The sequence below is a fragment of the Colletotrichum karsti genome (genome assembly GCF_011947395.1).
Source record: "Colletotrichum karsti strain CkLH20 chromosome Unknown Scaffold7, whole genome shotgun sequence".
Classification (NCBI taxonomy): domain Eukaryota; kingdom Fungi; phylum Ascomycota; class Sordariomycetes; order Glomerellales; family Glomerellaceae; genus Colletotrichum; species Colletotrichum karsti.
Genome location: NW_024065907.1, coordinates 1,342,868 through 1,368,343, shown reverse-complemented (window position 1 = coordinate 1,368,343; position 25,476 = coordinate 1,342,868). Strand labels below are relative to the sequence as shown.

General features: G+C 56.7%; 6 protein-coding genes across 6 annotated transcripts; 3 read left to right on the top strand and 3 right to left on the bottom strand.

The window, feature by feature from the left end:
- Nucleotides 1-152: 152 nt before the first annotated feature.
- CkaCkLH20_03186 (uncharacterized protein) lies at nt 153-2,783 on the top strand (the record flags this gene model as incomplete). Its single annotated transcript, XM_038885905.1, has 3 exons — nt 153-2,226; nt 2,285-2,537; nt 2,597-2,783. The coding sequence occupies 3 exons, from the start codon at nt 153-155 to the stop codon at nt 2,781-2,783; spliced, it is 2,514 nt and encodes an 837-aa protein (XP_038749104.1).
- Nucleotides 2,784-4,707: 1,924 nt separating this feature from the next.
- CkaCkLH20_03185 (beta-1, 6-galactanase) lies at nt 4,708-6,183 on the top strand (the record flags this gene model as incomplete). Its single annotated transcript, XM_038885904.1, has 2 exons — nt 4,708-5,030; nt 5,091-6,183. The coding sequence occupies 2 exons, from the start codon at nt 4,708-4,710 to the stop codon at nt 6,181-6,183; spliced, it is 1,416 nt and encodes a 471-aa protein (XP_038749103.1).
- A 621-nt stretch (nt 6,184-6,804) lies between these two features.
- Nucleotides 6,805-8,765, bottom strand: CkaCkLH20_03184 (FAD binding domain-containing protein; the record flags this gene model as incomplete). Its single annotated transcript, XM_038885903.1, has 5 exons — nt 6,805-6,972; nt 7,025-7,146; nt 7,200-7,833; nt 7,883-8,307; nt 8,360-8,765. The coding sequence occupies 5 exons, from the start codon at nt 8,763-8,765 to the stop codon at nt 6,805-6,807; spliced, it is 1,755 nt and encodes a 584-aa protein (XP_038749102.1).
- A 1,546-nt stretch (nt 8,766-10,311) lies between these two features.
- Nucleotides 10,312-12,275, bottom strand: CkaCkLH20_03183 (uncharacterized protein; the record flags this gene model as incomplete). Its single annotated transcript, XM_038885902.1, has 4 exons — nt 10,312-11,203; nt 11,263-11,527; nt 11,583-11,705; nt 11,768-12,275. The coding sequence occupies 4 exons, from the start codon at nt 12,273-12,275 to the stop codon at nt 10,312-10,314; spliced, it is 1,788 nt and encodes a 595-aa protein (XP_038749101.1).
- A 1,398-nt stretch (nt 12,276-13,673) lies between these two features.
- On the bottom strand, nt 13,674-18,758 carry CkaCkLH20_03182 (rho guanyl nucleotide exchange factor; the record flags this gene model as incomplete). The annotated part of the gene is made up of 2 exons (XM_038885901.1): nt 13,674-14,648; nt 14,700-18,758. 2 exons carry the CDS (start codon nt 18,756-18,758, stop codon nt 13,674-13,676), a joined length of 5,034 nt encoding a protein of 1,677 aa, XP_038749100.1.
- A 5,207-nt stretch (nt 18,759-23,965) lies between these two features.
- Nucleotides 23,966-24,761, top strand: CkaCkLH20_03181 (Superoxide dismutase; the record flags this gene model as incomplete). The annotated part of the gene is made up of 3 exons (XM_038885900.1): nt 23,966-24,110; nt 24,224-24,403; nt 24,505-24,761. The coding sequence occupies 3 exons, from the start codon at nt 23,966-23,968 to the stop codon at nt 24,759-24,761; spliced, it is 582 nt and encodes a 193-aa protein (XP_038749099.1).
- Nucleotides 24,762-25,476: the final 715 nt, after the last annotated feature.

Here is a 25,476-nt window from a genome sequence, read left to right as displayed (position 1 = left end):
TCGCCTCAAACCGCGAAGGCCAAGAGTGAATTTAAGGTTTTCGGGTGCTTCATGAATGCTTGTATAGTCGATCGGCCTCTCACTTCATTCTCACAGCAGAAAAACTAGAACTTCTAGTGTCTTGAACTCGCAGAAACGACTGCTTCGCCAAGATGGACGCAACTCAGCAGCGCCATACCCCGAGCTCCATCTCGGAACAGGAGCTCTTCTTTCCCTCGAGCTCCCAAACTCACGGACAGGGACAGCATGAACACGATCAGCAAGCTCAGAACCGCTGGTACGATGACCTCAACAATGAGTCACCCACCGTCCCAACAGGCAGCGGAGTCCCTGCCGTGAACATTATACCCGCCACGCCCACGACCTATCGCTCCAATAGTGTGCGGTCGCAGTGGTCTTATAAGGACCCCAACAGGCAAAGACACGCGGCGGACGCGGTTCCGGAGGAGGAGGAGGAGGAGGATAACATTTACGACCCCCCAAATAACCCTCCCGACGACATCTACGATCCTCCCAGCACCAAAAGCCCGTCACCACCGCCAGCCGATCACAAGGCGGCAGTCGATGAAATGTCGTCCTCATCGCATCCTCAGCATCAACCAGCGCCAGAACCCAATCATCACGTCTCTCCTGTCTCCGAAGCTTCAGTACCGCACCATGATGCTTCGCACGGGTATCCTCAGCCCAATGGACAACCTACGTCAGAAGACAAGGGAAAGGCGCCGGAGCATGTCGCGCAGCACAACATCGGATTTGAACATGACGAGCCCAATGGATATCGAGCCTCAGAGGACAAGGGCAAATCGCCTGAACATCCAGTAGTAGCAGCAGCCGAAGAGCGTCCGCCGCTTCCAGGCCCAAGACCATCACAGCCAGAAGTAGCCGACTACTACGCTCAGGCGCACGCATCCGACCCGTCCATCCAGGAACAGGAGGACCGCGACTACGCGATGGCCTTGGCACTCCAGGAGGAAGAGGAGGGCCAGCGACCGGCCTTGCCGCAGCGCCCGTCACAAGGTTCCTCCGGATGGAACCAGAGCGCTCCTCACCCCGTTCAGCCAATGTCCCCCGAGGACGAAGACCGCGCCCTCGCCATGCGCCTGCAACAGGAGGAAGAAGGCGGCGGACCGGCCCCTCCCCTGCCGGCCCGACCTCATCCGGACGCCGTGGCGGCGATGCTTGCCCAGCAACAGTACCAGCAGGAACCGAAACCGTTCACCAGGACGCCGTCAACGGAAGGTTTCATGGCGCCGCCGAAGCGTGTGGGCTCGGATTTCGGCGCCGATGATCCCAATAACCCGATCCACTACTCGCGAGACCCCCACAAGCTCATCGCGTACCTGGTGCCCTTCCCGAAGCCGTGGTTGGGGGCCAGGGCGCCGGCGGAGAACATGCCCACCCGCTTCCTGGTCTACACGCCTCCGCCCCCTCCGCTCCAGGCGCCGCCGGAGGGCGTAAAGGAGGGCGTCACGCATAAGGTGCAGCGCAAGTGGCAGAACGAGGTCCGGCAGGCTAAGCAGAGCGACGCGAAGACGACGAGCTGGGCTGGGTTTAAGGCCAAGTGCACTCGCGGGGTCGACAAGGCCATGCAGTACACCACCACCAGCAACCTGGACTTCCTCGCTCGTGTGACACCCCCGCCATCTCAGTCTACCACTTCCAACCTTGCCCGGAAACTCTCGATCAAGGGTAAGGGGAAGAAGAAGAAGGACGATGACGTCAAGGGCAAGGACAGCGTGGATGTAGACGAGAAGGCCGAGGAGAGCAAAGCGCATGACGCAGACACGAAGGTGGCGGACGAGAAGGCGAGGGAGGCCGGTGTGGTAGACGAGAAAGCCCGTGAGGCGGGCTACAGCCACGACGAGAAGGCGAGGGAAGAGAACCCGTTTGAGGAGAAGTTCAGCGAGGAGAAGGCCCGCGACGAGAAAGGTGGCAAGTCCCTCGACGAAGCCAGGGAGAAGGAGGATCATGAAGAGGTTCAAGACGACGACCCGGCGCACGGGTCCCACGAGACCAAGAAGACGGTCGGCGTCGAGGAGATCGTCTTCGTGTACGCGCCGTCCATGAACATGACTCCCGAGGCGATGCGCGAAGAGTTCGTCAACACGATGCTCCGCACCAAGTCCAAGGCGCAACGGGACGCCATCATCGCCACCGGCCTCCTCCCCGTCTCGCTGGCGATCGACCTCGTCATGATTGCCATCAGCGGGCTCTTTGAAGTCAACGGTAAGCATTTTGCAGTACATCCGCTATGTTTATGAGTCGTTTACTGACGTTTCATCAGCTGTCTGGGCGTACATGACCATCAAGGGCACCAAGACGGCCCGCTCCGTGACGAAGCGCATCGCGTCGTCGTCCAAGAAGCCCGAGACCATCGACCCGGAAAAGTCCGAAAAGGAGATGGAGAAGGAGGACAAGCTCAAGCTCACCTTCAAGCCGGCGCACCGCATCGACGTGCTCTCCCGCTACCTGCAGGCCGAATGCCACCGCGTCGACTCGAGGTTGTTCCCGCGGTACACCTCGGCGCCTACTGAAATGTGAGTTTTACCCCCCAAAGATTGCTTCATGTTTTGGCGGCTACTGACGGACATCACAGCGACTGCTTGGAGGCCATCGGCTGGTCGCCGGCGCACACGCGCGGACAGCAGAATTGGGAGGACGAGGCGTGGGAGGTCAACGATGTCAAGGACGACTTGAAGGTTGTGATGCACAAGGGGGCGAAGGAGTGGAAGAAGTGGTGCAACCGGTATGAGAAGAACCCGGAGAAGAGTATGACAAAGTAAATGCGTCAGCGAAGAGTGGTAAATACATACGCGATGAGAGCTGCGATATCCCCCCACATTCACCCACATTACCACAGGATCTTCCAACTCTGGTCCAGCAGGGTTACATGACGCCCTATGTATGTCTTTGAAGCTTGTACATTGGAAGGGCGTGAGATCATCTAGAAGTTTCCACGGTTGACATGTCAGCCTCAGCACCAACCAGGCAACCACGGCCCCATCCATTCGCACCACTTCGACATAAGCATCAACCACAACTCATCATTTCAACCAGAAAAGAACTGGCTGAGTAGCTCAGGTGGTAGAGCGGCGCTTTATTCCAACCCCATTTGTCTCGGCGCAGGTCGCGTGTTCAACTCATGCCTCAGTCAAGGACCTTCCTTCTTTTTGGCACGGGTTCCCCCATCCGTCCGCATCGAGGAGAGACATAAAGGTCAACCACAGTTCAGCATGCCGTTAAACTTGGAATAAACTAGCTGGGTAGCTCAGGTGGTAGAGCAGCGCTGTTTTTCACTTTATCTCGGCGCAGGTCGTGTGTTCAACTCATACCCCGGTCATGGACTCTCTTTTTGCGCCTTAGTGCCGTATTCTCGTATAAGATCGCACTATCCTAGAAACAACAAAACGCAAGCTCCTATGCAACTTTCATTCATTTCATCTCTTATTTCGACGGGTTTTCTTCTTGCATCCCTTCTTCTCGCTCAGTTGAGACTAGAGCTGACTTCACTCTATGGACGATGCTGAGACCAACACTGTAGAGACTTGAGAGGCAGTGTTATGCAACTGAACTCACAGTCACACATGAACATAAAAGGTCGTTGGGTTCTAATTCTGTCATCTGCTTTCAATGTAGCAGAGTTTTGATAATTCTACCTACTCTAGCTTCACTGATGATAGCCTTAATGTGCCTGTTCAGCATCCTGCCGTCGCTCGTGGATAGGACCTGGTAGGATGGCCGTTGCTGATGAGCTCAAGAGATCTGTACTTCAATATCACTCTCCAGACTGTAATTTTCATTGATCATGTTGAAATCACGTTGCAGGCAAACCTTCCTCGCTGAGAATGACTAGCCTGGTAGTGAAGGCTTTGGCAGGTAGGAGGAAGCTCATTTTCGATTCGGTGGGTCGAGTATAAGTTCTGTCAGCACAACTTTAACGATTTTCTATAATTATTTAGGAATTCATGTTGCAAGCATCATTCAACATGATTCCATCGCTTCAACATCATACATGCCAGACCAGGTCTAGATGGAGAGACCACGGCTTGGCTGACGAAGCCACCTCATATCAGACACTGCAATTTTCAATGCCAACCGACTAACATGCGGATCAACTTCCGATTCAGACCGCCTCCGAAGTATCTTTCGATCCGCCTCCAGAAAACGGTCGCTCGGCAGGATATCAACTTGGTTGCCCCATTATCCCGCTGCCCGTCTCCCCCAACACGACACTAGGTAAGGTACGTACCTAGGTAGCCGTCTCCACCGCCCCCGCATCGTCCAATGCGGGGTAGCCCGGCCCCGAGCTCTCCACTCGTTCAAGCGGTCCAATGCCGTCATCGGATTCCCCAACATCCCCCAGGGTCCGCCAGGTCTGAACCTTGGTTGAGCACCTCTAGCTTCGGCACAATTTTAACATTGCGAGGAGAAAGCTCATGACCTGATGGTTCATCTGCCAGAGGGGTGTCGAATGACGCTGCCAGACATGAGAAAACAATACCACGTGCGGGGGATACGGAGCCGAACAACACTTTCATTCGCCAATGGACCGACCGATGTTACCGAAGACGAGATGAAGCAACAGCTCTTCAAAAAGGTCTCGGGGTCCCGTCCCTCCTCTCCTCTCGCAGCTTTCCCGAGAGCAACGCTCATCGTTTCACTGCAGCTCTCGCACGTGGTTGACGTGAGTCTACGGATACTCCCACGATGAAGGTGACAGCGTTCGTCCTCGCCGCCGCGGCCCTCGCGTCGTCGGCGTGCGCCCAATACGTCAAGACCCCCGTCATGCCTCGCTTCGCCTCTCAGAAGACCATCAGGCAGGCGACCAACCACTCCAGCGACGCCTGGCCCTACGGCCCCTTCAGCACCCGCGGTCGTGACATCGTCAACAACCGCGGCGAGGTCGTCAAGTGGGCGGGCGTCAACTGGCCCATGAGCGGCGAGACCATGGTCCCCGAGGGCCTGGAATGGGCCTCGGTCGACAAGATTCTCGACGATGTCGCCAGCGTCGGCTTCAACTACATCCGCATGTGAGTTTTCCCTCCCTCGTTTTTCACGTTGAAGATCCTCATGCTGACGCTCGAAAACAGGGGCTACGCCATCGAAATGGTCGACCAGATCTACGACCGCGAGGGCGAGGACGTCCCCCTCGAGGTCGCCATGATCACCGCCCTGGGCTACGTCAACGGCACGAGGGTCACCAACGAGATCATCCGCCACAACCCGTCCTGGACGCGCGAGACGACCCGCTTCGAGATCTGGTCCGACATCGCCGCCGCCGCCCTCGACCGCGGCATCTTCATCTCCCCGGACGTCCACGTCCACAAGGCCATGTGGTGCTGCTCCCACACGGACGGCAACGCCTGGTTCGACGACGTCCACGTCAACTCGACCCACTGGCGCCGCGGCCTCTCCTACGTCGCCAACTGGGCCCGCGCCCACCCCAACATCGTCTCCCTCTCCCTCCGCAACGAGGTCCGCGAGTCCTGGAACAACACCGCCCTCTACTACAACTGGGACACCCTCGTCGGCAACTTCTCCGCCGGCGCCGACGCCATCCACGACGCCAACCCGGACGTCCTCATCCTCTGGGGCGGCATGCAGTACGGCCAGGACCTGTCCGCGCTCACGAGCGGCGCCAACTACCTCGCCGCGCCCTGCTACAAGTGCACCGCCATCCGCGACGCCGCCCGCCGCGAGCCCAAGGTCTTCGACGTCGACGCCCACGCCTGGGCCGACAAGCTCGTCTGGGAGCTGCACCTGTACAAGATGAGCGAGGACGTCGACACCGGCACGTGCCCCATCATCGAGGCCGGCCTGTACCGCAACGGCTTCAACGCCCTGGGCATCGAGAAGCCCGCGGCGTGCAACACCACGGGCGTGGACTGTCCGAAGGCGAGCCGGCTGACGCCCGTCATCTTCTCCGAGTTCGGCAACGGCCAGGATGAGACGCTCCGGAACGACACCCTGCAGGTCTGCCTGCGGGAGTACACCGTCAAGCACGGCGTCAGCTGGATGGTCTGGGGCTTGGCGGGCAGCTACCGCGTAAGGTCCGGTGCTCAGGGTGTCCCTGACGGCTGGGGATTGACCAACTACGAGTGGAACGGGTGGAATGATCCTGCCACCATTGAGGATATTTGGAAGCCTTGGGTGAAGGCTATGAATGTTACGAAGAAGGCTTGAATGGGGGGAGTAAGCCTCAGTAGCCGATTCTTGTTAATTATAATCATATTACTGGTGTGAATAATACGTTTCTACCACAGTGCCCCCGACTAGCATACGCCAGTAATGGTAGAACAACTGAAGTGATGAAGTGTTATCAAGTAAATATCCGTATCGGCGTGTTTTCATTTGCTATGAAGCAACCTTGTCGTCTCTTCCACCCAGACATTCAAAATTGGTGACGCATGCAGACTCGAACCCTCGGTCTCGAACTTCATCTGCCACCAGCTCTCAGGAGCCAAAGCAACTTGAACCGATTCTCGAGGTCACATGGATTAATGCAAAAAGAGAATTTTCGTAAACGGCAAAATGTTAAGAGATGGCTATAGATCGAACTTGAAGGTATGGTACTCGGCGGGATTGCCAGGGAGTGGGAGGTACGGCACTGTGGTCTTTCGGGAGAGCCTCCGACAAGTGAGCCTACCAGACACTTGACCACTCGGCCAAGTTTCTGTTCTCTGCTTGTCCCCGAGAACAGACACTCGTTGACAGGCCTATCACCCTCCACGTTGCTGACAGTGGAGGGAGGCCGTTGAGGTTCGCTACCGCTTTGAATCGAAAGTCTACCGCCACATCCACAACCTAGGTTTTACACAGCCGTCCATCGTCTACCATTTTCCACCCCTCGCTACCGACGCAGGGTTCACACCAGAAGACGTCATCTGGATCAACGTCCTTTTTGATCCTGAGCAGCCGGTCGTAGTTCTCGCCCCAGTAAGCTTTTTGCCAATCCTTCTCGTAGACAGAGCCCTGGGATATAATGAGCAAGTTGGTCCGGAAGCGGTACCTTGACAACTCTTACCTCGTTCAGGTAGGAACCAGTGTCCGGCGCCAGCTGCCTTAGCCCCTCAACTGCTGCGTCAAGAGTCTCAATGGCCTCTTCCTTTGCCGTGGCATTGAACGAAGGGAAACGGGTAGTCGCAACTTCAAACACGTCAGTCCCAAACCTCTACTACCAAGTCGGTGGTCTGTCTTACTCGCGTGAACATACGCCTCCCTCCACGCAGGAAGCACCGCATTCCCACCGCCTCGCGGGACCGCCTCGTGAACCCCCTTCCCAGAGACCAAGAACGTCGTCAGACGGGTCACCTTGTCAGTCACGGTCTTGACCGCCCCGGCCAGAGCGTCCACGTCGGCCGTCAGCGCCTCCCTGTCGAGGAGCCGCGACGCGAAGATGGTGTTGCCCCCGACGTCCCTGGTATCCTGGTACTTGTCGAACCACGAGATCCACGACGGGTGTTCCTCGATCTGCTGGACAAAGGTCGCGCCGGGCCAGCGCTGGGAGATCGTCTCGTTGATGGGTCGCCAGAGGTCGACCATGGCTTGTCGGTCGGTGTCCTGGAGTAGGGAGACGCCCATGATGCCTGCGATTTGCGAGGGGAGTCCTTCGATGGGGAAGGGGTTCACCATGGGCGAGCTCTGGGAGGTGCAGTACATCGACATGCCGCCCTCTTCAAGCGCGGGCCACTGGGACAGGACGTAGGCGAGAAGGTCGGGGAAATAGGGGGCTTCGGGCTCGATGAGAAGAGCCCACGTGCTATGGATGATTGAAGGCGAGGGATGTGTCGAGAAGGTGATGGACGTGATTACACCGAAGGTCGAGCCGCCGCCCTGGACGCATCAGCATGAGCAGGTCAAGTTCAAGAGGATCACCACTCACGCCCCGCATAGCCCAGAACAAATCGGCATTCTGGGCCTCGTTAATCGTCAGTATCTCACCCTTTGGCGTCACCACTTCCATCTGCAGAACATTGTCCGCGGCCATGCCGTAACGCGGCGAAAGCAGCGAGTGGCCGCCTCCAGCTGTGTAACCTCCCACTCCCACCGATGCGCATCCGCCCCCGACGATAGCCTGGCCGTGCTCGGCCACGGCTTTCTGTACGTTGCCCATCTCCGTGCCGCCACCTACAGTCACCGCGTTCCCCTCAATAACCACATCACTACCGTCCAGTTGAAACCTGCCATCGTGGTACTCGATATCCTGCATGTGATGCATCCAGATGGACAAGGATCCCGGAGCCACCGAACGGCCGAGGTAATCATGGCCGGTGCTCTTGACGTTCAACCTCACGTTATTCTCCCGAGCTACAAACACCGTCAACCTCAGGTCGCAGGGATAGCAAGACAGCAAACGTACCAAAATCGACGCCGAGCTTGACGTGCTCCGGCGTCGTCGCGTTCACGACGAACGCAGAGTATCCGCCAGAGCGACACAGATGAGCCGGGTCAGGAAGGCAGGTGTCATTACTCCAGTTGTCCCACATGACGGAGACGGGGTCGGCGACGTGGAAGTCGCGCTCGCTCCACCCGGCCGCGGCGGCGGCGCACCCGTCGACGTCGTAGACGGGCTGTCCGGGATGGCAGACAGCTCCCGGAGGAGCCGGTCGCAGCAGTCTCCCCCCGAGAGACTCATCGAGGCGGGCCCAGGATTCTGCGGGAGGCCAGTCAGCGGCGCCCGGGGATGACCTGCACGAGGCTGCGTATGCCCACGGCGCGAACGCCAGGGATGCGAAGAGTCGGTGCAGGGGAGTGAAGGAGGCCATGTTGGTCGGAGAGGCAGGGCTTGGCTTACCTGGTTCGAGGTGACGGACGAAGTCATCACTTTTTAAAGCCTGGTGATTGGGATGGCTCTGGACGGTGAGCAGGCAGCCGCTTGATTCGGGCTGGACGGCGCCCCGGCTGCACGCACAGCTGATGCGACGCGGAAATGAGGTAGGTTGCCAATAACCCGGAAATGGACGAATATTGTGTTGGCTGTATGGGACCTCATTCGCTTTCCCCTGTCCCGACCTTAGCGAGCTGCGCAGTGTGTGGATTGGCTTGGGGTCCGAATTCGACCGCAGCCTGTCCAGTCGCGCTGCTCGTACCTCAGCGAATGCTGTTGAAGTGTTGGACGCAAGATTCAATGTCGCAGGACATGAAGAGTAGGGCCCTTTTTTCAGCCGCTGACGGATGTTGTCTCTGATAGGGTACTTGAGGCGAGAGCTAGCCCTGAGGTTCTTGGCCTGCTCCGAGGACCAACGCCAGGTCTCTTACTCCATTCACATTCTTAGGTCTGTACCCAATATCGTGCCATTTCTATATCTCGGCATGTCGGCGGCGGAGAAAGATGGTTCAACGGTTTCTGTATCATGAAGTCTTACTACCAATCCGACACAACATTCCGATCACGAGCAGCCCGATCCTCCATGTCTTCTTCAAGGAAGTGTACGTACTTCCCAAGAAACTCGGGCATATTGTCAAAGACATCCATCCCTCCCGCCAATCGATTCGTAACGTACTTCCACTCTCACGCAACTTCGCCCGTTTTGAGACAGTATACAACGCAGCAGGATGCATCCTACGCAGACTCGCCCTCTCAGCAGTGAAGAAAGTGTGCTTTCAAGTCCGCAATGGCCCCCAACTCTCCCAAAGTCTTCAAATGGCTCCTGTCCTCGTCAGAATAGAAAAGCCAACTTCTGGTGGTGCCAGGAAGATAGTACGGGCCAAGCACGTCGTGGACTTCCTCGGTTACCAAGCGTAGCTCCACGGGAAACTCGATGCTGTTCTTGGCGCCCTCATCCAACCTATTCAGGAGACACTGTTCAATTTTCGAAGATATCAAATATTCTAATTCGAATTCTGCGTCGCGGTGGAATCTGCCATCAAGAACGTTCAAGTAGGCGATGTTGTGCCAGTAAGTCAACCCTTTCCACAATGAACGTGGTGAGGCATAAAATGGTTATGGAGAGACAGTCCATGAACAACACAAAGTTTTACGACATAATCCGAAAAAGTTTTGAGCGCGATAAGTTTGAGGGTTTGAGTCCAAATTCCCAGTCGTATTCCTCGTACACGGGTTGGGCTCTATGCCATCAGTCAGTCACATCAGTTAGCCGCTAGTTTCTTATTTATTAATACTGTTTGATGAGGTGAATTATGGAAGACCTGATGAAGCCTATCATCCTTGACTCCTCCAAGGCTTAGTACCTTACGTCTAATCCGTGTTGAGGTATCCGACAACTGTGTCGAGGACTGGTAGATTACACGCAGCTCAACTCAGACAACACACTTCGCAGTCGTGTCATCCACGAAGAGACATAACTCAGACTACAACTCCTGAGACCCAAACGAATCCTCACCACCCTCAACCTCAACCCTCCTCATCTCGACCCCAAACCCCTTGGCATAAACCCTCTCAACCCTCCCGTCCTCCCCATACCCGAACTCGAAATAGTCCAGCCCCACGTTATTATACGACACCCGATCCATCGTCAACCACGTAATACACGACGCCCTCCTCCAAAACATCTCCCCGTCAATCCCCTCCCTCTCCCCCTCCCCGAGCACGTCAATCACGGCCCTCCACCCCGCCGCCCGTCCGCCATCCCGGAGTAGGCCCGTCGGATACACCCTCGCCGTCCTCTCCCGGTCCGGCCGCATCCCCGTATCGTTCAGCCCGGCGTGGCTATACCGCCTCCAATTCGGCACGACCTCGAACCCGCGCATGACCCAGTCCTCGACCCTCACCCCGGGTCCCCCGTCGAGCCCCAACCCGATCCGCGAGCCGCTCTCCCCGTCCTCGAACACGCCCACGATCTTCTCCCGCGCGTCGTCCCTCGCGGCCTCGTCGAGCGCCCTGATCAGCGGCGGGAGCACCGCGTTCATCGTCTCCGCGTAATACGAGAACCGCCGCCCCGCGGCCTCGCCCCCCGCCGCGAGGATCGTTATCGTCACGTTGTGCTCCGGCACCAGCACCAGCCCGGCCTTGTACTCGTCAATGTCCCCGCCCTTGGTGTACACCTCGACGACGCGCCCGTCCGCCGTGAGGTTGTCCGAGAGGTACCCCTCCCAGGGCTGGCCCACGAAGGCGTCCGGGCCGGAGGTGAAGGTCGAGGGCTTGAGCCAGCGGCGGGTCCTGGCCGGGGAGAGGAGGCGGTGGCGGAGGATCGCGTCGCCGAACTTGAGCATGTCTCGTGTGGAGGAGTACATCGCCCCGGCGCTGAGCTCTCGTCAGTATCGAAGGGAGAATCAGGAGGGCGGGGATATGGCGAAACTCACGGATTAAAGACGCCGAGATTCCAGTCGAATATGGTGCAGTTCTCCGGGATGAACAGCTTGCTCAAGTCCTCCGGCGGCGAGGGGTAATACGTCGAGGACATGCCGACGGGGTCGAGGATCAGCTCGCGGAGGAGCCGGTCGAACGGTTTACCCGTCGCCGCCTCGACGACCAGCGCCACGAGGGTCGTCCCCGTGTTGGAGTAGACGGGAGTGTGGTAGGACGGGTAGACCGGCGGACGGCGATTCTTGTAAACATCCAGGAACTCTAGAGCCACATCAGTCGCAAGATCTCCATCGTCGATGGCGTCTCAAAAACTCACCCTCTCTCGTACAAGGCGGCGCGCCCAAGAATCCACCACACGCGGGAGTCTTCTCGTCGTCCGGAATGGGAGGCAGACCGAGGGACTCCCAGTTCCCATCATACTGGCTCCGATCCGTCATCACTAAGACACCGCCACTCGTCAGCAAACTCACACCATCCCCAGAATCTCATACAAACACTCACTATCAGCCCCGATACCCGCAACATGCGCCGCGACGCCCTCGACAGTAACGTCCTCCCAATCAACAACATCCACCCCCACGACCACTCCCCCCTCCACCGGCCCCCTCAGCTCCGGGATGTACTTCGTAACAGGATCATCCCACCTGACCACGTCATCCCTCATCAGCGCCGCGAGCACCGCGAACACCTTGCTCACGCTCGCGAGGCGGTAGACCGTGTTCTCGTCGACGCGCCCCGCGCCGCGAGGATCCCGCGCGCGCGGGGTGTGGTGGAATTCCAGCAGCGGCTCGTCCTCGAGGGCGGACTTGACGGCGACGGAGACGGCGGAGGCGTGGAAGGCGGCGGTCTCGGCTTCCAGGGAGGCGGCGAAGGTTGCGAGGGCGGCGCGGACGGCCGGGTGGGCGCGCGGGTTGGGATGGTTCGGGAGGACGGGGCCGAGGGGCGGGCAGGTGTAGGATGAAGCCGTGGATAGCGGGAGGGCTGTCAGGAGGAGGTATGATGAGCGCATGGTGGGCGTGTTTTTGGCCCGCGCCTTGCTTTTTTCCCCTTTCTTCTTAAAGTGATGAGGCTTTCGTCCGGTTTCTCTTGATTTTGGAGATGCTCAAACTTCGTAGAGCACGATGCTACCTCTTCTTATACTCACGCTGGAACCAGAACGTAAGAGAAGATGACGATTTTAAGGCGCAGCAGTATTCTCTCCCGTCTTACCTGCCGACTTTTGAGATTCCGTCAGCATCTTATATCCCCAACCACGACCCTAACGACCTTCCTCACTCAGCAATAGCCACTTTAGTCCACCAACCCAGCTCGCCAAGCGAAACATCGAATTCGTTGGTCCCGCAAGCTTACGGATGCTTGCCTCCTCTCCCCGCCTACCTGCTGCAGGGTACAGTACCAACACAACATCGCTCCAGACCGTATTCTCCCGTGTTCATCAACAGATACACCCCCGAGATGGCATCATTGCGTGTACCTCCTGGTATATCTACACTGTTACGAACACTGACTGCGTGGCCAGGCCAGTCGCACGGGTTGAATCGACTACATTGCATTGGTATAAACCGTGCCGCGTAGGTCCCAAGATGCCGTCATTTAAAGAAAAAAAAGACGAATTCGTCACGCCCGTCTTCAGAACACACGAAAACCCGTTCGCAATGTATGAGGAGGCAGCTTATGCGGCCCTCGAGGGACGTCGGTTTTGATAGGTTCGCTTAGCCAGTGCAAAGAGCTCCAAGGATCGTGAGAGAACAACACTCAAAACGACCTAACTCCAAGTCGGTTAGCTGACTGCTCATTCAGTGCGGGGGTATGTACGTCTCTTATTACGAGGAAGCTAGAAACACCGTGGGTCGTCTCGCAGAACGTGACTACCTTAAGTAGGAGCCAGCTAGACTATACCGATCCTCTTCATCACAAAGGTTCAGCCGTTGCCTACTCACCCCTAAGAGCATACATCTCATGTCAGTAATTCCCCTCTCAGGTATCACAAGTCGGTCGAATCACCACCTCAAAGGTTGTTGTTGACGTGGGAATCATTATATTCCTCATAGACGAGACGCATCTCGTATCTACATCACACAGGATCCCGACTAGACAAGAACAGTAGAAGAAGAAAAAAGTGTCCCGGCCGTGGCCTCGGAGCATCTACCGCCCTTTCCAACATCAAAACGAAGAAGAAGAAGAAAACCCTTCTTGACCCTCACCCACGCCCCCAAACGCCTTGCGGTCCTCGTATCCTTATCCTCGTCGACTCTCGTGCTCACGTCCGGAGACCAAAATTCGTGAAAAGACAACCCCCAACAAAATGAGACCTAGGGCAACATCTGTCCAATCATCAGACCACCTAAAAGGGGGTTCCTGTCCCTCTTGTGAGTTATCGCATCTACTCCCCAACATCATTCCTGGCCTATTTCTCCATATGTCCGTCATTGAGAAGCATCTCCAATACGATTTGAACGCCGTGTTGCTCAGGATGGCTCATTGAGATCTTCACTGTTCCCTTGGAATCCTCCCCTGCCGGCGTCTGGCCGCCGATCCAGCTGTTCTGGTTGTTTGATGCGTTGCCTCCCGTCGGGCCTCTAACACCGAAGTCGAGGCATCTGACATCGCGGCCAGCTATGATCTGCCTGAGGCGGCCGTTCTCTGCGTTGCGCACCTCGACGTAGTCTCCGTTGAAGAGGAGCAAATACTGGCCGTACATGGTCGCACTGGTAGCCTTCTTCTGCTTACCCGAGTACTCCATAATCAGGGTCCGGCTGACGTCGCCGTGCTTGTCGACGTAGACGGCACAGTCCTCGTATGCCAGCAAGAACTCCTGATCGTTCAGCCTGAACATGCCCAACGGCCTTTGGTCTCGTATCCTGCTTGCGATGTTGGCGATTGCGGGCTGTTTGAGATCGGGAATGGACATGGTCTGCTTCTTGTCGAGGGTGAGCAACTCGAAGCCCTTTGCAGTCGAGACCGCGATGTAGCTCTGGAAGAGGTTGAGTGAGTAACACTCCGCCGGCAAGTAAAATTCGTCGTAGTCGCGGAAGGCGTCGGTGCTACCGCCCATCCCCCTACGGCCACCGAACAGCCTAGACTTCTTCTCAGTCGACTTTTGGAAGACCGGCTCGAGCACCTTGAAGGTGTTGTGCATGCCCTCCCTTCGCTTGAAAAAGACGAGCATGCGCTCCTTCATGCGCGCGGTAGCAAAGAACGCGACATCCTTGGCCAATCTTTGAGGCGCCCTTCTCGGGTTGTCATGAGCGGGGGCTGGGAAGTTTGAGACTGGCGCGATCACATCCAGCGGATAAGCAATAAGAGATCGGTCCGCAATGACGAGGCAGATCGAGAACTCCTCGAGCACAGCGATTTGCGTTACTCTGGAAGTTTGTACCGACTAAAACGTGTTAGCAACGAGGCCATATGCACTTAGGAGACAGTAACTTACCCTCATCCAACCACGGGGATTTGTCGCATCGGAGATGTACACGCCGTAGTCTGTTCCAATCGCGATGATGGACTTGCCATACACGTTGAATCCGCAGGCGCAGTTGACTTGTGCCCTGCACACAGGAGCCGGTCCCCTGCCAGGGCCATAGACTTCCTCTATCTCGCGGACGGCGCGGTCGAGCGGGGTGCCTCTGATAGGAACACCTGGCTGTCTTCCGACAGCAGACGCCGCATCATAGACGAAGGCACTGTCGGCAAGCACTCGGAGACGGAACGGCTCGGCATTCTGTGAGAACAATGCCTTGGCATGGCGCGTCTTTGCCTCAATGATCTTCTCAACCCACTCCGCCCGGGCCTGACCTGACGTGGCGTAGAGAGTGTACGTCTCGTGGCCAAGGTGTTTGATCTTGAATGGGTAAAGGATCTTGCCTTCAGGGTCAGTGGATAGGGATGGTGTGAGTCTTGATGTTGAGGTCGATCCGATCGAGGAGCTCGTAGCCACATGTTCGAGGCCCGGCCGCTCGGTACCATTTGTTGTGATCTTGTTCAGTCTTGGATCCGAGCCTCCAGCGCCTGCGTTCCTAGCCAGGGGCGCAGTGATACCCTTCTGCTTCGATATCGGGTCATCGTTCATAGTGTCGAGGAAAAGCAGAGGCATCGGAATTGGCTCCTTCGACACGTCATACTTCTTCTCGCCTCTGCCGTCTTTGGAACTGACAACCTTGGCAAGAATGAAGTAGTGATCAAACAACAACGCATGTGTGTCAACCCATCTCACACCCTTTGAACCCATCCGCTGCAGATCGCCCTGCTTAATAAGCTCTCTGCCGAGATGGTCGAGGTTAAGGACTGAGTGAAAGCCGGGTCTGAGCACGAGCATGGAGTTGAGCTCCATCATCTCCACCTTCTTTTGCATCTCAGCGACCTTGGTGTCACATTCCATGGTCACGCTGCGAATCTCCGCGATTGCCCTGGCCAAGTTGGCCTTCTCCTCGTCGTCTCGAACTGATTTCTTTTCGACGGTCTCGAGCAGTAGAGAGTATCTCTGGAGACGTGTAATCGGGGTCTTTAGGAAATGCTGCCAACCCAGACGCTCAGAGCGTTTGTGCTTCTGCACTTGATCCAGGAAATTGCGGAAGAGTAGGTTACGGTCAGACTCCTTCCGCACCATGTACTCGGCGTACGGGAACTGGGAGGCATAGTCGATGTAGACGTCTCTGGCCTTTCGGATCCACTCACGGAAGAGGTCCGAGAAACCGTTGATCCACGGACCTTGCTCTTGTTGTCTGTACTTCAGCTGTGCCAACAAATTATCTTTGTTGACGATTTGTACAGCGTCGGCCTTTCCAAACACAACCTGAAGGAACTTATCGATCTTGTTGGGAGGGATAATCGGCGGTTGACTGTTCCGAAGGTGGTCCCTGTACAAGACTCGAAGGACCTCAAGCTGGTTGACGAATAACTCTTCGCTGTTGACGATTTCGTGCAGTACGTGTTGGCGCTCGACCTCCTTCTTCGGCTTTTCGGCCATGTCGGCCTCTTGAACTTTGTAGTGGACGTTCCAGTCGACAGACTTCACCTCCTCTAGGAGTAGCTCGTCCAGATTGGCTTTCTTCAGCGTTCTCATGCAGTGGTACGAGTAGCACCGGCCAGCCTGGGAATCATCCTCATGCAGCTTCCCTGCATAGCAACCACCGCCTGTCATTTGGGGCAGGACACCAGATATCTGGCCACCGCCAAACTTGACCCACTCCTCCTCCGGTACCAGGACGCCCGCGTCCAGCATCAACTGAGACACCCGAGCACTGAGAAGTTCTGCGTCGGCCACATTGATGGTGGGAACCTTGGCCGTGAAGAGCTTGAGCAACGCTTCTTCGACCGTCTTCTGCTTCAAGTCGGGTTCGCCATCGGCCATCTCTCGAATCCAAGCCGCAATTGTGCTCAAGGCCCACGGCTCCGTGCACCTCCTAAGATCGCCAGACGTCAATTTTGAGGGGACGAACTTCCTCTTGCGGCCGGTGGGCAACGTGAAATCATACGCTATCGACGACGACGTTTCGAGGTCAGAACCGTATGGTGATCCCTGTTGCGCCGCCAGGTGTTGCTGCTGCTGCAGGTGCCTGGCCATTTTTCTCCGCTCATCGGCTGCATCTGTCCGTGATCGTGCAGGAGTCTGCACTGGAACCTGAGTGGTATGGTTGTGGCTCAAAGAAATGGATCGCTCAGGGAATGGTGAGTTGGCCGAGTTGAGCGTCGTCGTGCTTTGGATGAAGTCGGAACTATCCGCGTACAGGGTGCGGGAGTCGTTGCTAAGAGAGTGCGAGTGGTAGCTACGAGACGGCTGTGCTGAGAGCATGGAGCTCGTGTCGCTTCCCGGACCTGGCAATGCCGGAAGGGGCCTATTCGTGAGGCCTGGGTGATAAAAGATGTCGGGATAGTCCTCCTTGTACGGTGACTCGCTGCCACTCTGCCTCGAGTTAAGAGAAACGTGTTCAGCGTCGCCCTCGTCGAAGCTCAGGCGGTGAGTAGTGGGGGCTTGTAGTCCACCGGTACCTCCGTAGTCGATTTGTGCGTTTCTGAATTCGGGCGCCTGGGAGTAGTCGTTCGGATTAGGTAGCGGACGCGATCCGTCTTGTACCGGCACGTTACTGCCGTAAGCCAGACTGCCAGCGTAGCCCCCAGCAAGGGCACCCAGATCCATCCCACCATAGTCGGTACCATCGCTCTGCTCCTCGGGCATGGTTTGAAGAGCGTTGCTAGCCGCCGTCGCATCGTATATCACTCCCATGTTGCTGAATCGACGGTCTTCCAGGTCGGCCTGCTGCATGGCAAGCAGCCCCGCAGTTCCCTCCGGGTCGTCGTCATCTTCGTAATCCACGGTAAGAGTGGGGTTGTTTCGATTCGAAGCGGTCGACGGGTTCATGTTGGCCAAATCAGAGTTGTAACGCCGCAAGCCTTGAAGTTCGTCGTCGGAGAATTGACCGCCGTTGATGGGCATAGGACGATGTCGTCCGCCAAGTTCCGCCTCGATGTCTTGCATGAGTTGAGCTTGGTCCTCGTTGATGGGGGTTGAGCTCGGGTCCCAGGTAGGCTCTTCCGGCGGGCGACTGGGAAGGGGGGCGTTGGTCGGATGTCGTTGTAAACCGGGAGAATGTTGCTGTTGTGGAAGCTGCGGCGAAGAAATCGGGGACGTTACCGAGTCGGACCGTGCGGGTATGGTGTAGTAAGAGGAGGGATCGGCAGCGTAATTTGGCCCGACAGGCATCTCTGACTGGATCGGATATGGGGTCGATGATGTGTCGGATGCCGCATACGTGGAGTTGGCACCATTCGTACCGTACGCGCCGTAGTCGTCACCGTAGGACTGTGAGTACGACGGCTCGTAAGCCGGAGCGGGCGAGGTTCCGGCCGCCTGCATCGGCTGGAATGAGGAAGGGTATGAAGCAGGAGGCGACTGGCCGAATCCCGCAGAGGGTTGGGGCGAGGTCGGGGAGCCGTAGCTCTGGCTGTAGTTGTTGTAGCCAGAATATGTCGGTTGCCGCTGGGGGGCGGCGGTGCCGGCGTAGGCGGCCGGGTTGTAAGCAGACGGCGTGTAGCCGGGCGCGGCAGGAGGAGTGTAAGAAGTCGGCGAAGTGGTCGATGCGAATCGGTGGGACGGGTGGGGAAGGTAGGGAAGCGAGGTCGATGTCGCTGTCGACGGCGTTCGCGCAAAGGCCTGGGGGTTGTAGGTCGAGTGAGACGAGGAAGGAGGCGACGAGGCTTGGTACTGATGTTGGTAGCCGGAGAGGGCATTGTTTGTCGAACCGTAGCTGTGTCGACCTCCGGAATGGCTCGATCCAGTCGGGCTCGTCAGGAACAGCTCGTCTTCGCCTCGCGAAGGTGTGTGCTGATGGCCGTGGGCTTGCGCTCGATTTTGGTCGAACATGGCGGCATCGTCACCGTTGTTGAAACTCGGGCGTCGGCCGAGGTGAGAAGACTGATCTTGCGAATGGTCTGGGGTGGGGTACTGGACGGGGGGCACATGGCCATACCGGCGCTGGCCGTCGCGGAAAGACATGGCGATCGGGGTGGGAAAGTCAGGAAGTGTCGATGTGTCCGTGAAGAAGTCAGCAGCCGCTACCGCAAGCTACTATGTCGACGCAAGCGGGCAGTTGAGGGCTGATTGCATCTGATCGAAGCGAGGTCGAACGATTGACGGTTGACGGCACGATGCGCCGCTACTCGTGGATTCGGATGGGAATGCGCCCAAGTCCGGGACGTCGAGAAATCGGGGATGACAGTTGGTGAGGCTTAAGGATGAAGTTGGTCGGTCGTTCGTCCGGATGATGGCGGGGTGAGCCTTGTGGTGGTGGTAGTGGTGCGGCGCAGTCTCGCCTTTGGTATCGGTAGGACTGACGTCTTTGGGCGGCCCTCTTGGTAGTGATGTGCGGCAGCAGGTTGGGGAAGGGTCGTCGGGCTGATCGATCCAGGACTAAGGCGACGGAGGCAGCCGCCGCGGGGCACGCAAGGACTCCACGACAGGACAGGCGATCGGAATAACAGAATAGAGCAACCCGCGTAGGATTTTCCGTATCCAAGATGGCAGTGTCGTGCGAGAAGCGCTGGCAGTCGTCGAGAGGACCTGATCCTGATGGCGACAAACAAGCGGTAGAGGCACTGGGCAGTATGGTGCGGTGCGTCTGCCTGGGTAGGCCGGCGAGAGCGACGACCAAGCCACACTACCGGGGCTGGGGACTCGTCACAAAACAAACGGGACCGGAGATTCGCGAGGTCAGCGTCTAGCGGCCCAGCGTCCAGTGCAGTCCAGCGTCGTCGGGTTTTGGTTGGGGGCTGTCGGTGCAGCGCAAGGCAAGGCAAGGAATGGTGAGCAAGACCAAGGTGAAAAGGTCCGCCGTCTGTGTGTCTTGCCCAAGGATTGTGCCAGGGACTTTGTGAGCACTGAGGCCTTTTGCTGGAGACGGACGGGACTTGGTGAGTCGAGTCGCACAGGGCCGTGTTCGTCGTATGTGTTTCGGCTTCGGTATCCCTCGACACGCCTTACCCGGTCGGAGTTTTTGGGGGCGGGGAGGTATAGATGCGAAAGCAACAGTGAGGTCGACAGCCCTTTCTCCTCTTCTTTTCCCGGAATCTCGGTCAGAAGATGGGGGCGGTTGTTTAGGCGTCGGTCACTCGGTTGTGTAGTGAAGGTGTGAAGAAAAGGCGACAGCACCAAAAGACGGCTTTCTCTGCAACAATTATCGCTAATAATGATTTAGGGAAGGTCAGGTACGAATACCCAAGGAAGTTGTGCGCGTGCGGTGGAGGGTGAAGTGTGGTCTTGGACTTGATCCATTGGGGTAAGGCACCAACAAGACGGGAACAAGCTGGAGCTGGAGCTGCCCACGTTTACCACCTGCCCGTAAGCTGTCACAAATTACCCCCAAAACGCAGAGGAAGAATTCGTTTAGAAATTGGCGACGGGCCTTGCAAGTCTTGGCTTGGCCGCACCAGCTTCAACTGGGACGAACGGAGGCGGCGATTACAGGTGCCAGTGGAGGTGAAAGTCGAAAGATTTTTGGCAGGAAGCGGGACAGTGCTCGGTAAGTATCTGCAGGGGAAATTCGGCAGGAAAGATACTTTCGCAGGTCGTCCAATTAAGGTGCATGTACGTACCCTGACGCCCAAACTCAACTCCCTGAAGCACCAGCCCAGTCGCCAGTCAGTGCTGGCAACCGGAAAATACAGCGGGGGGAGCCAATCACAATTTCTCAACTGTTTCGTTTCCTGTGACATTCATCAACCAGGACTGGAAATATTGCGACGGTACTTCATCTTTCCTGCTTGTCCTTCCTCACAACAGTTTCGCGTCCTGCCTGCCTGCTTGCTTCTTCGGCGGCGTCTGTCGTCAGCTCACGAGCAGCATCTGTGTTTTCCCGCTTGCTGACCATTGACAGACATCCCCGACATGCTGGGTGGTCACCCCCCTCTTCGCAGCCGACATACCAAAGATGGCTTCACACGTTCGCGGGCAGTCACGTTTGAGCCTCGTATTTCGACTAACCGCGCACTTGACCCATCGGATTTTTTCATGGACTGGCCCTGTATGTCGCCTATTCGACTCTGCAAATGCGCTCTGACCGCACGGAATATTCCAACAACTCGGGGTCCCTACCTACCAGTGGATATTAATCTGCTAGCGAACCCCATTCTCGTATCCTCGCCCACACAAGCCGACCAGGACCATTCGTCGCGACCCGCGGGACCTCCTCCCAAGCTGTCCCAAGATTCACCAAGATTCCAACGGTCGCTTAAACTTCGCGAAGCGCAAGGCGAAAAAGGAAGGAGATGAGCATGCAATATCCGCCTTCACATTCTCTGTGAGACACGCCGCGCCGGACTCTTCATCACACCATCCAGTACGGATGCCTACAACATAGGCGAAATCACGCATCGGAACTGCTCTTCCAAACCACAAACTCGTGCCGCCCAGAGCTCTCAGGAAGCCCACGACTGCCGAGTACGCCCTGCAAAGATGAAAAGCAAACAGACCGCCGTCACTTGACACCACGTGTCCCTCCAGGATCGATCTTGGCCCCTGGTCCGCGCGATGCGGGAGACTTGGCAGGGCCCCGTTGTCGTCCGCATCTGCTCTCTCCATTGTCTCTGACATTGGACCCCGGAATCTTCAACCATTGTCTTCGAGTCTTCGCTTTCGTACAATGTCGCTCCCGGCCGCGGCATCTGTCAAGATTTGGATGAGCGTTTCCAGATACCCGACGCCGTGTCCGAACGAGCAGTGTTCACGTCCTGCGAAGCACTCTCCGTAGGGCTGACTGCATTTGAATGACACGGCGCCACGGGATTGGTCTCCGCTCTCGTCGACAATCCCCCGCCAGCAAATGCCCGACGCCTTTAATGCAGGAGCGACGGCGGGCACCCAACCTGCTTCAAGTTTGTTCCAGCTGCAACCGCCCTCGTCTGTCACCCTGCACTGGGTTTTGAGCCTCCCGGATTCCTTCCTCTACGACTTGCGAGTACGATTATCATGCGGCAGCCGACTTCCGACTGGTTGACTTGCTGCTCTATTGTATACCGACGTGTGCAGCTGATATTTTTTTTTCTCGCATCTGCTATGCCGGAAACCGCTAGATACGACAGTGATGTCAACGAAGCTGCATCTCGATTCGCCCCGCCATCCCGCCATATGGCCAGAGCTCCATGCTAGTGCAGCTCATGGTGAACAATGCGCGAAACTCTCGATAGTAGCAACCCAACTTTATTGATTCAAGCTGGCCTAACCCTGCCAACACCACGACTGGACGCGTGTGAAGACAAAGGCTCAGCTCAGCAACGACAAGGCGTTTCGATGACTTTATCGACTTCGCTGCGGCATAATCGCGCCATTGGAGGCCTGTCGGAAGGGTCAATTCCCCAAGCCACCCGGCGTTCGCGGAGTCAAATGCCGATGGTGCTGACGGCTGGCTTTTCGGCGCGTAGCCCTGAACCTAAAGCAACAGAATATCTGCAAGCCACGATTGGAGGGGTCACGCTGCCGGAAATTGTAAGTGGACGTGATGCGTAGAGGAAGAAACTCACATTGAAGTATGAAATGGTTTTGCATCAGTTATGTACGGTGGGCGATACACAGGCGAACTTCCTCAAAAGCTGTGCCTTCGCGCCTTTTCATCACAGCTTTTCCTGACGGGAGAAAATTTGGTATACGGCAGTCATCATATGAAAGGAAGATATAAATCACTCCACCAAAGAGATACAAGACCTAGCCGTGCTTGTCTTTTTACTGTCCAGTGTTGCCATGGAGGCAGCAGCTAACTCATGCGCGCATACACAACGCTTGTTTCCTCAATATGTTGTCGAAAAGATGACCATTCCGTGAAACCAATTCCTTCTTACTCCGAGAATCTCATGAACGTCATAGATTATAAGATGTATTGCTTTATTGAGGTAGCGGATGCGGGACAAGAACGGATGAGATGCCTATTAGACATCATCGAAGACACGGACCAATGGATCAAGTGCGCAACAAGGATGAGTATAGAAATAAGCTGGGATATAGGGGACGGGAAGGCCAGGTATTTGGATAAAGCACCATACGGATCCTAGCGAATTGAACCTTGAGCTATGAATGAATACCGTCAACTTGGGTTGCAAGAGGGTTTCTACTTTGCTCTTCTATTACGCACTTGAGTCACTCATCCATTTCTCTGTCTGGTATTCGCCAAATCTTACCTCTTTTGTTATCCTATATCTCACTTGACGTTGAGGTTGAATGAACTTCTCGTTCACTGCTAGGAGCCGTCCAAGCTGCTGATTAGGACCGAGCCAGGTGCCGCCAACCGTCAGCCGCAGGATGTAAGTGAAATGTCAGGACGATTTGAAGGCTTTCTCGGAAAATTGGCATCAAGTTTGGAAAGCTGCATCGTTTCTTGGCTCTGTTGGTAGCGAAGTTCGTGTTCTTCGATGTCGGCCCCAGACTTCGGTAATCTTAAAGTCCGGAGGGCGCGCCGTGCAGACGGGAAAGCCCGAATATCGGCACCCTATCTGGTGCTGTTTTGCCGGGCGCGAAGATATTCCCTCGAAAACAGTAGCATCGAAGCCGCCATTTGTAAGCAGTTGACAGCACCCCCCAGACGGCCGCAGCCAACCATCTCGTGGCAATGCGCCATGAGATCCCGCTTTGCTGAGGATGACGGCGATGACGGGATGTCGATGCGGGGCAAGCCTCTTCCCCACCATGATGTACCTTCACGCAGAGATTCCGCTGGACTCTGTACGGATACGGAGGGGCGAGCTCTGGTTCCTCGGAATTCCGAATTGTGTCCCTTTTCCAGTGCTCTCCCCCGTTCCCCTTGCGACGGGAGGAGGAGAAGAGGAGATGGAAGACCTCATTGGGCGTCGCAGAGTTTGTGCAAGCTTGTGCCAGCCCGCCCCCTTTGTGCAAAAAACCGAGCGGTCCATAAGGTACTTCTCTCTTCTTTTCCCCTCTTTGCGTCTAAACCTTCGTCATTCTCCTTCCTCAACAACCACTGCCGACTGAGCAAGAAACCAAACAACAACCTTTAAGAAAAAACAAAACAAAACAAACCGTCAAAATGGTCAAGGCTGGTGAGTCGGACCCTTTTAATACCAGAACACGCAACCACCCTCCCGTCACCCCCCTAGTGCAGAGCAGCGGCGCCGGGATGGAGGGGTAACGCAGTCCAACCATCCAATTTGCGCTGGATTGAGCGGGTTTTCGTACGGCCAGCTGGGCAAACAAACACCCTGATGGGCTCTGCGACATGGCCCTCGCCTGCGAGTTATCTCGCCCTCTGGCCAATCTTCAACCTGAGACGAACCACCATCTCCATCCTCGTCATTCCCTGCGTCGCTGCTCTCGATCCGTTTGGTCCGGATCACAGAAGCTTTGCCCGTCGTTCCCGCCGTGGGGAGAGAGCCCGGGATGCTAGCGTTGCAGAGGGAGGGAGGAAACGGGCGAAGATCACTCAATCCAGAGTCAGCCTTGCTAACCACCTTGATGGGCAGTCTGCGTCGTCCGTGGTGACTCCAAGATCACCGGCTCCATCGTCTTCGAGCAGGAGTCCGAGTCCGCCCCTACCAAGATCACCTGGGACATCTCCGGCCAGGACGCCAACGCCAAGCGTGGCATGCACATCCACACCTTCGGTGACAACACCAACGGCTGCACCTCCGCCGGCCCTCACTGTGAGTTTTACCCCGGCGCCGTCTCGGGAGCCGGACCCGGGCCCGGGGACGGTCGAGGTACCGCGAGAAGGACGACGAAGCTGACAGAGGCATCTTTACAGTCAACCCCCACAACAAGACTCACGGTGCTCCCACCGACACCAACCGCCACGTCGGTGACCTCGGCAACATCGACACCGATGCCAACGGCAACTCCAAGGGCTCCACCGAGGACTCCTTCGTCAAGCTGATCGGCCCCGAGTCCGTCATCGGCCGCACCATCGTTGTCCACGGCGGCACCGACGACCTCGGCAAGGGCGGCAACGAGGAGTCCCTCAAGACCGGTAACGCCGGTCCCCGTCCCGCCTGCGGTACGTGATCATCGAACAGAATGCCATGAATAAAGACTAATCCGTCACTCCAGGTGTCATTGGTATCTCCAACTAAGTCTGCGGTATCTAAGCTAGCTCTTGGCTGGACGGATGGTGGCCCGAGGCGGGGTTGAGAAGAGCTGGTCCGTCAGAGGCTCGCTCAATCAAGCACCAAAGTTGTAGTGATGGAATCTAGGCTTTGACATAGTGCGACTCGGAACATCTACCTCCGCAATAAACAAAATCACCGTAAATCCTTTCGCTGCGCATCGTGGAATATCCTCTTCATGCTTCACAGTCAATATCCCGTGTGCTGGTGTAGGTGGGGCTTGGTCCTTGCACTGTGAGGGGTAAAGGATGACGTGAACACCTCGAACATTGACCTAATTGCTTCACTTTTGTTACCACGACGAGAGAGATGTTTCATCAACTCGTCTTCTATTCTTCAGGAAATCATTTCTGCTAGGCTACAGAGAAGAGAGCAACCAAAGAAACGGCTTCCCAAAAGGATCGGGACAACACTCTCCACAGGTCTCACCTCCGGCGGTCAAGCTGGGGTGAGACGCTTCAGGAAGAAGCTGCCCCCTAGCAACACCCAGCGGCCAGCACCCAGAACAGCAGTACCTTACCTAAGGTCGCCGCAACCCCGCTCTCGCTTGGCCGCTCGCCACTGCTACTGGCCGCCGGCGGCTTGCTACCCCTGTCCCCGGGTGGTCCCTGAAC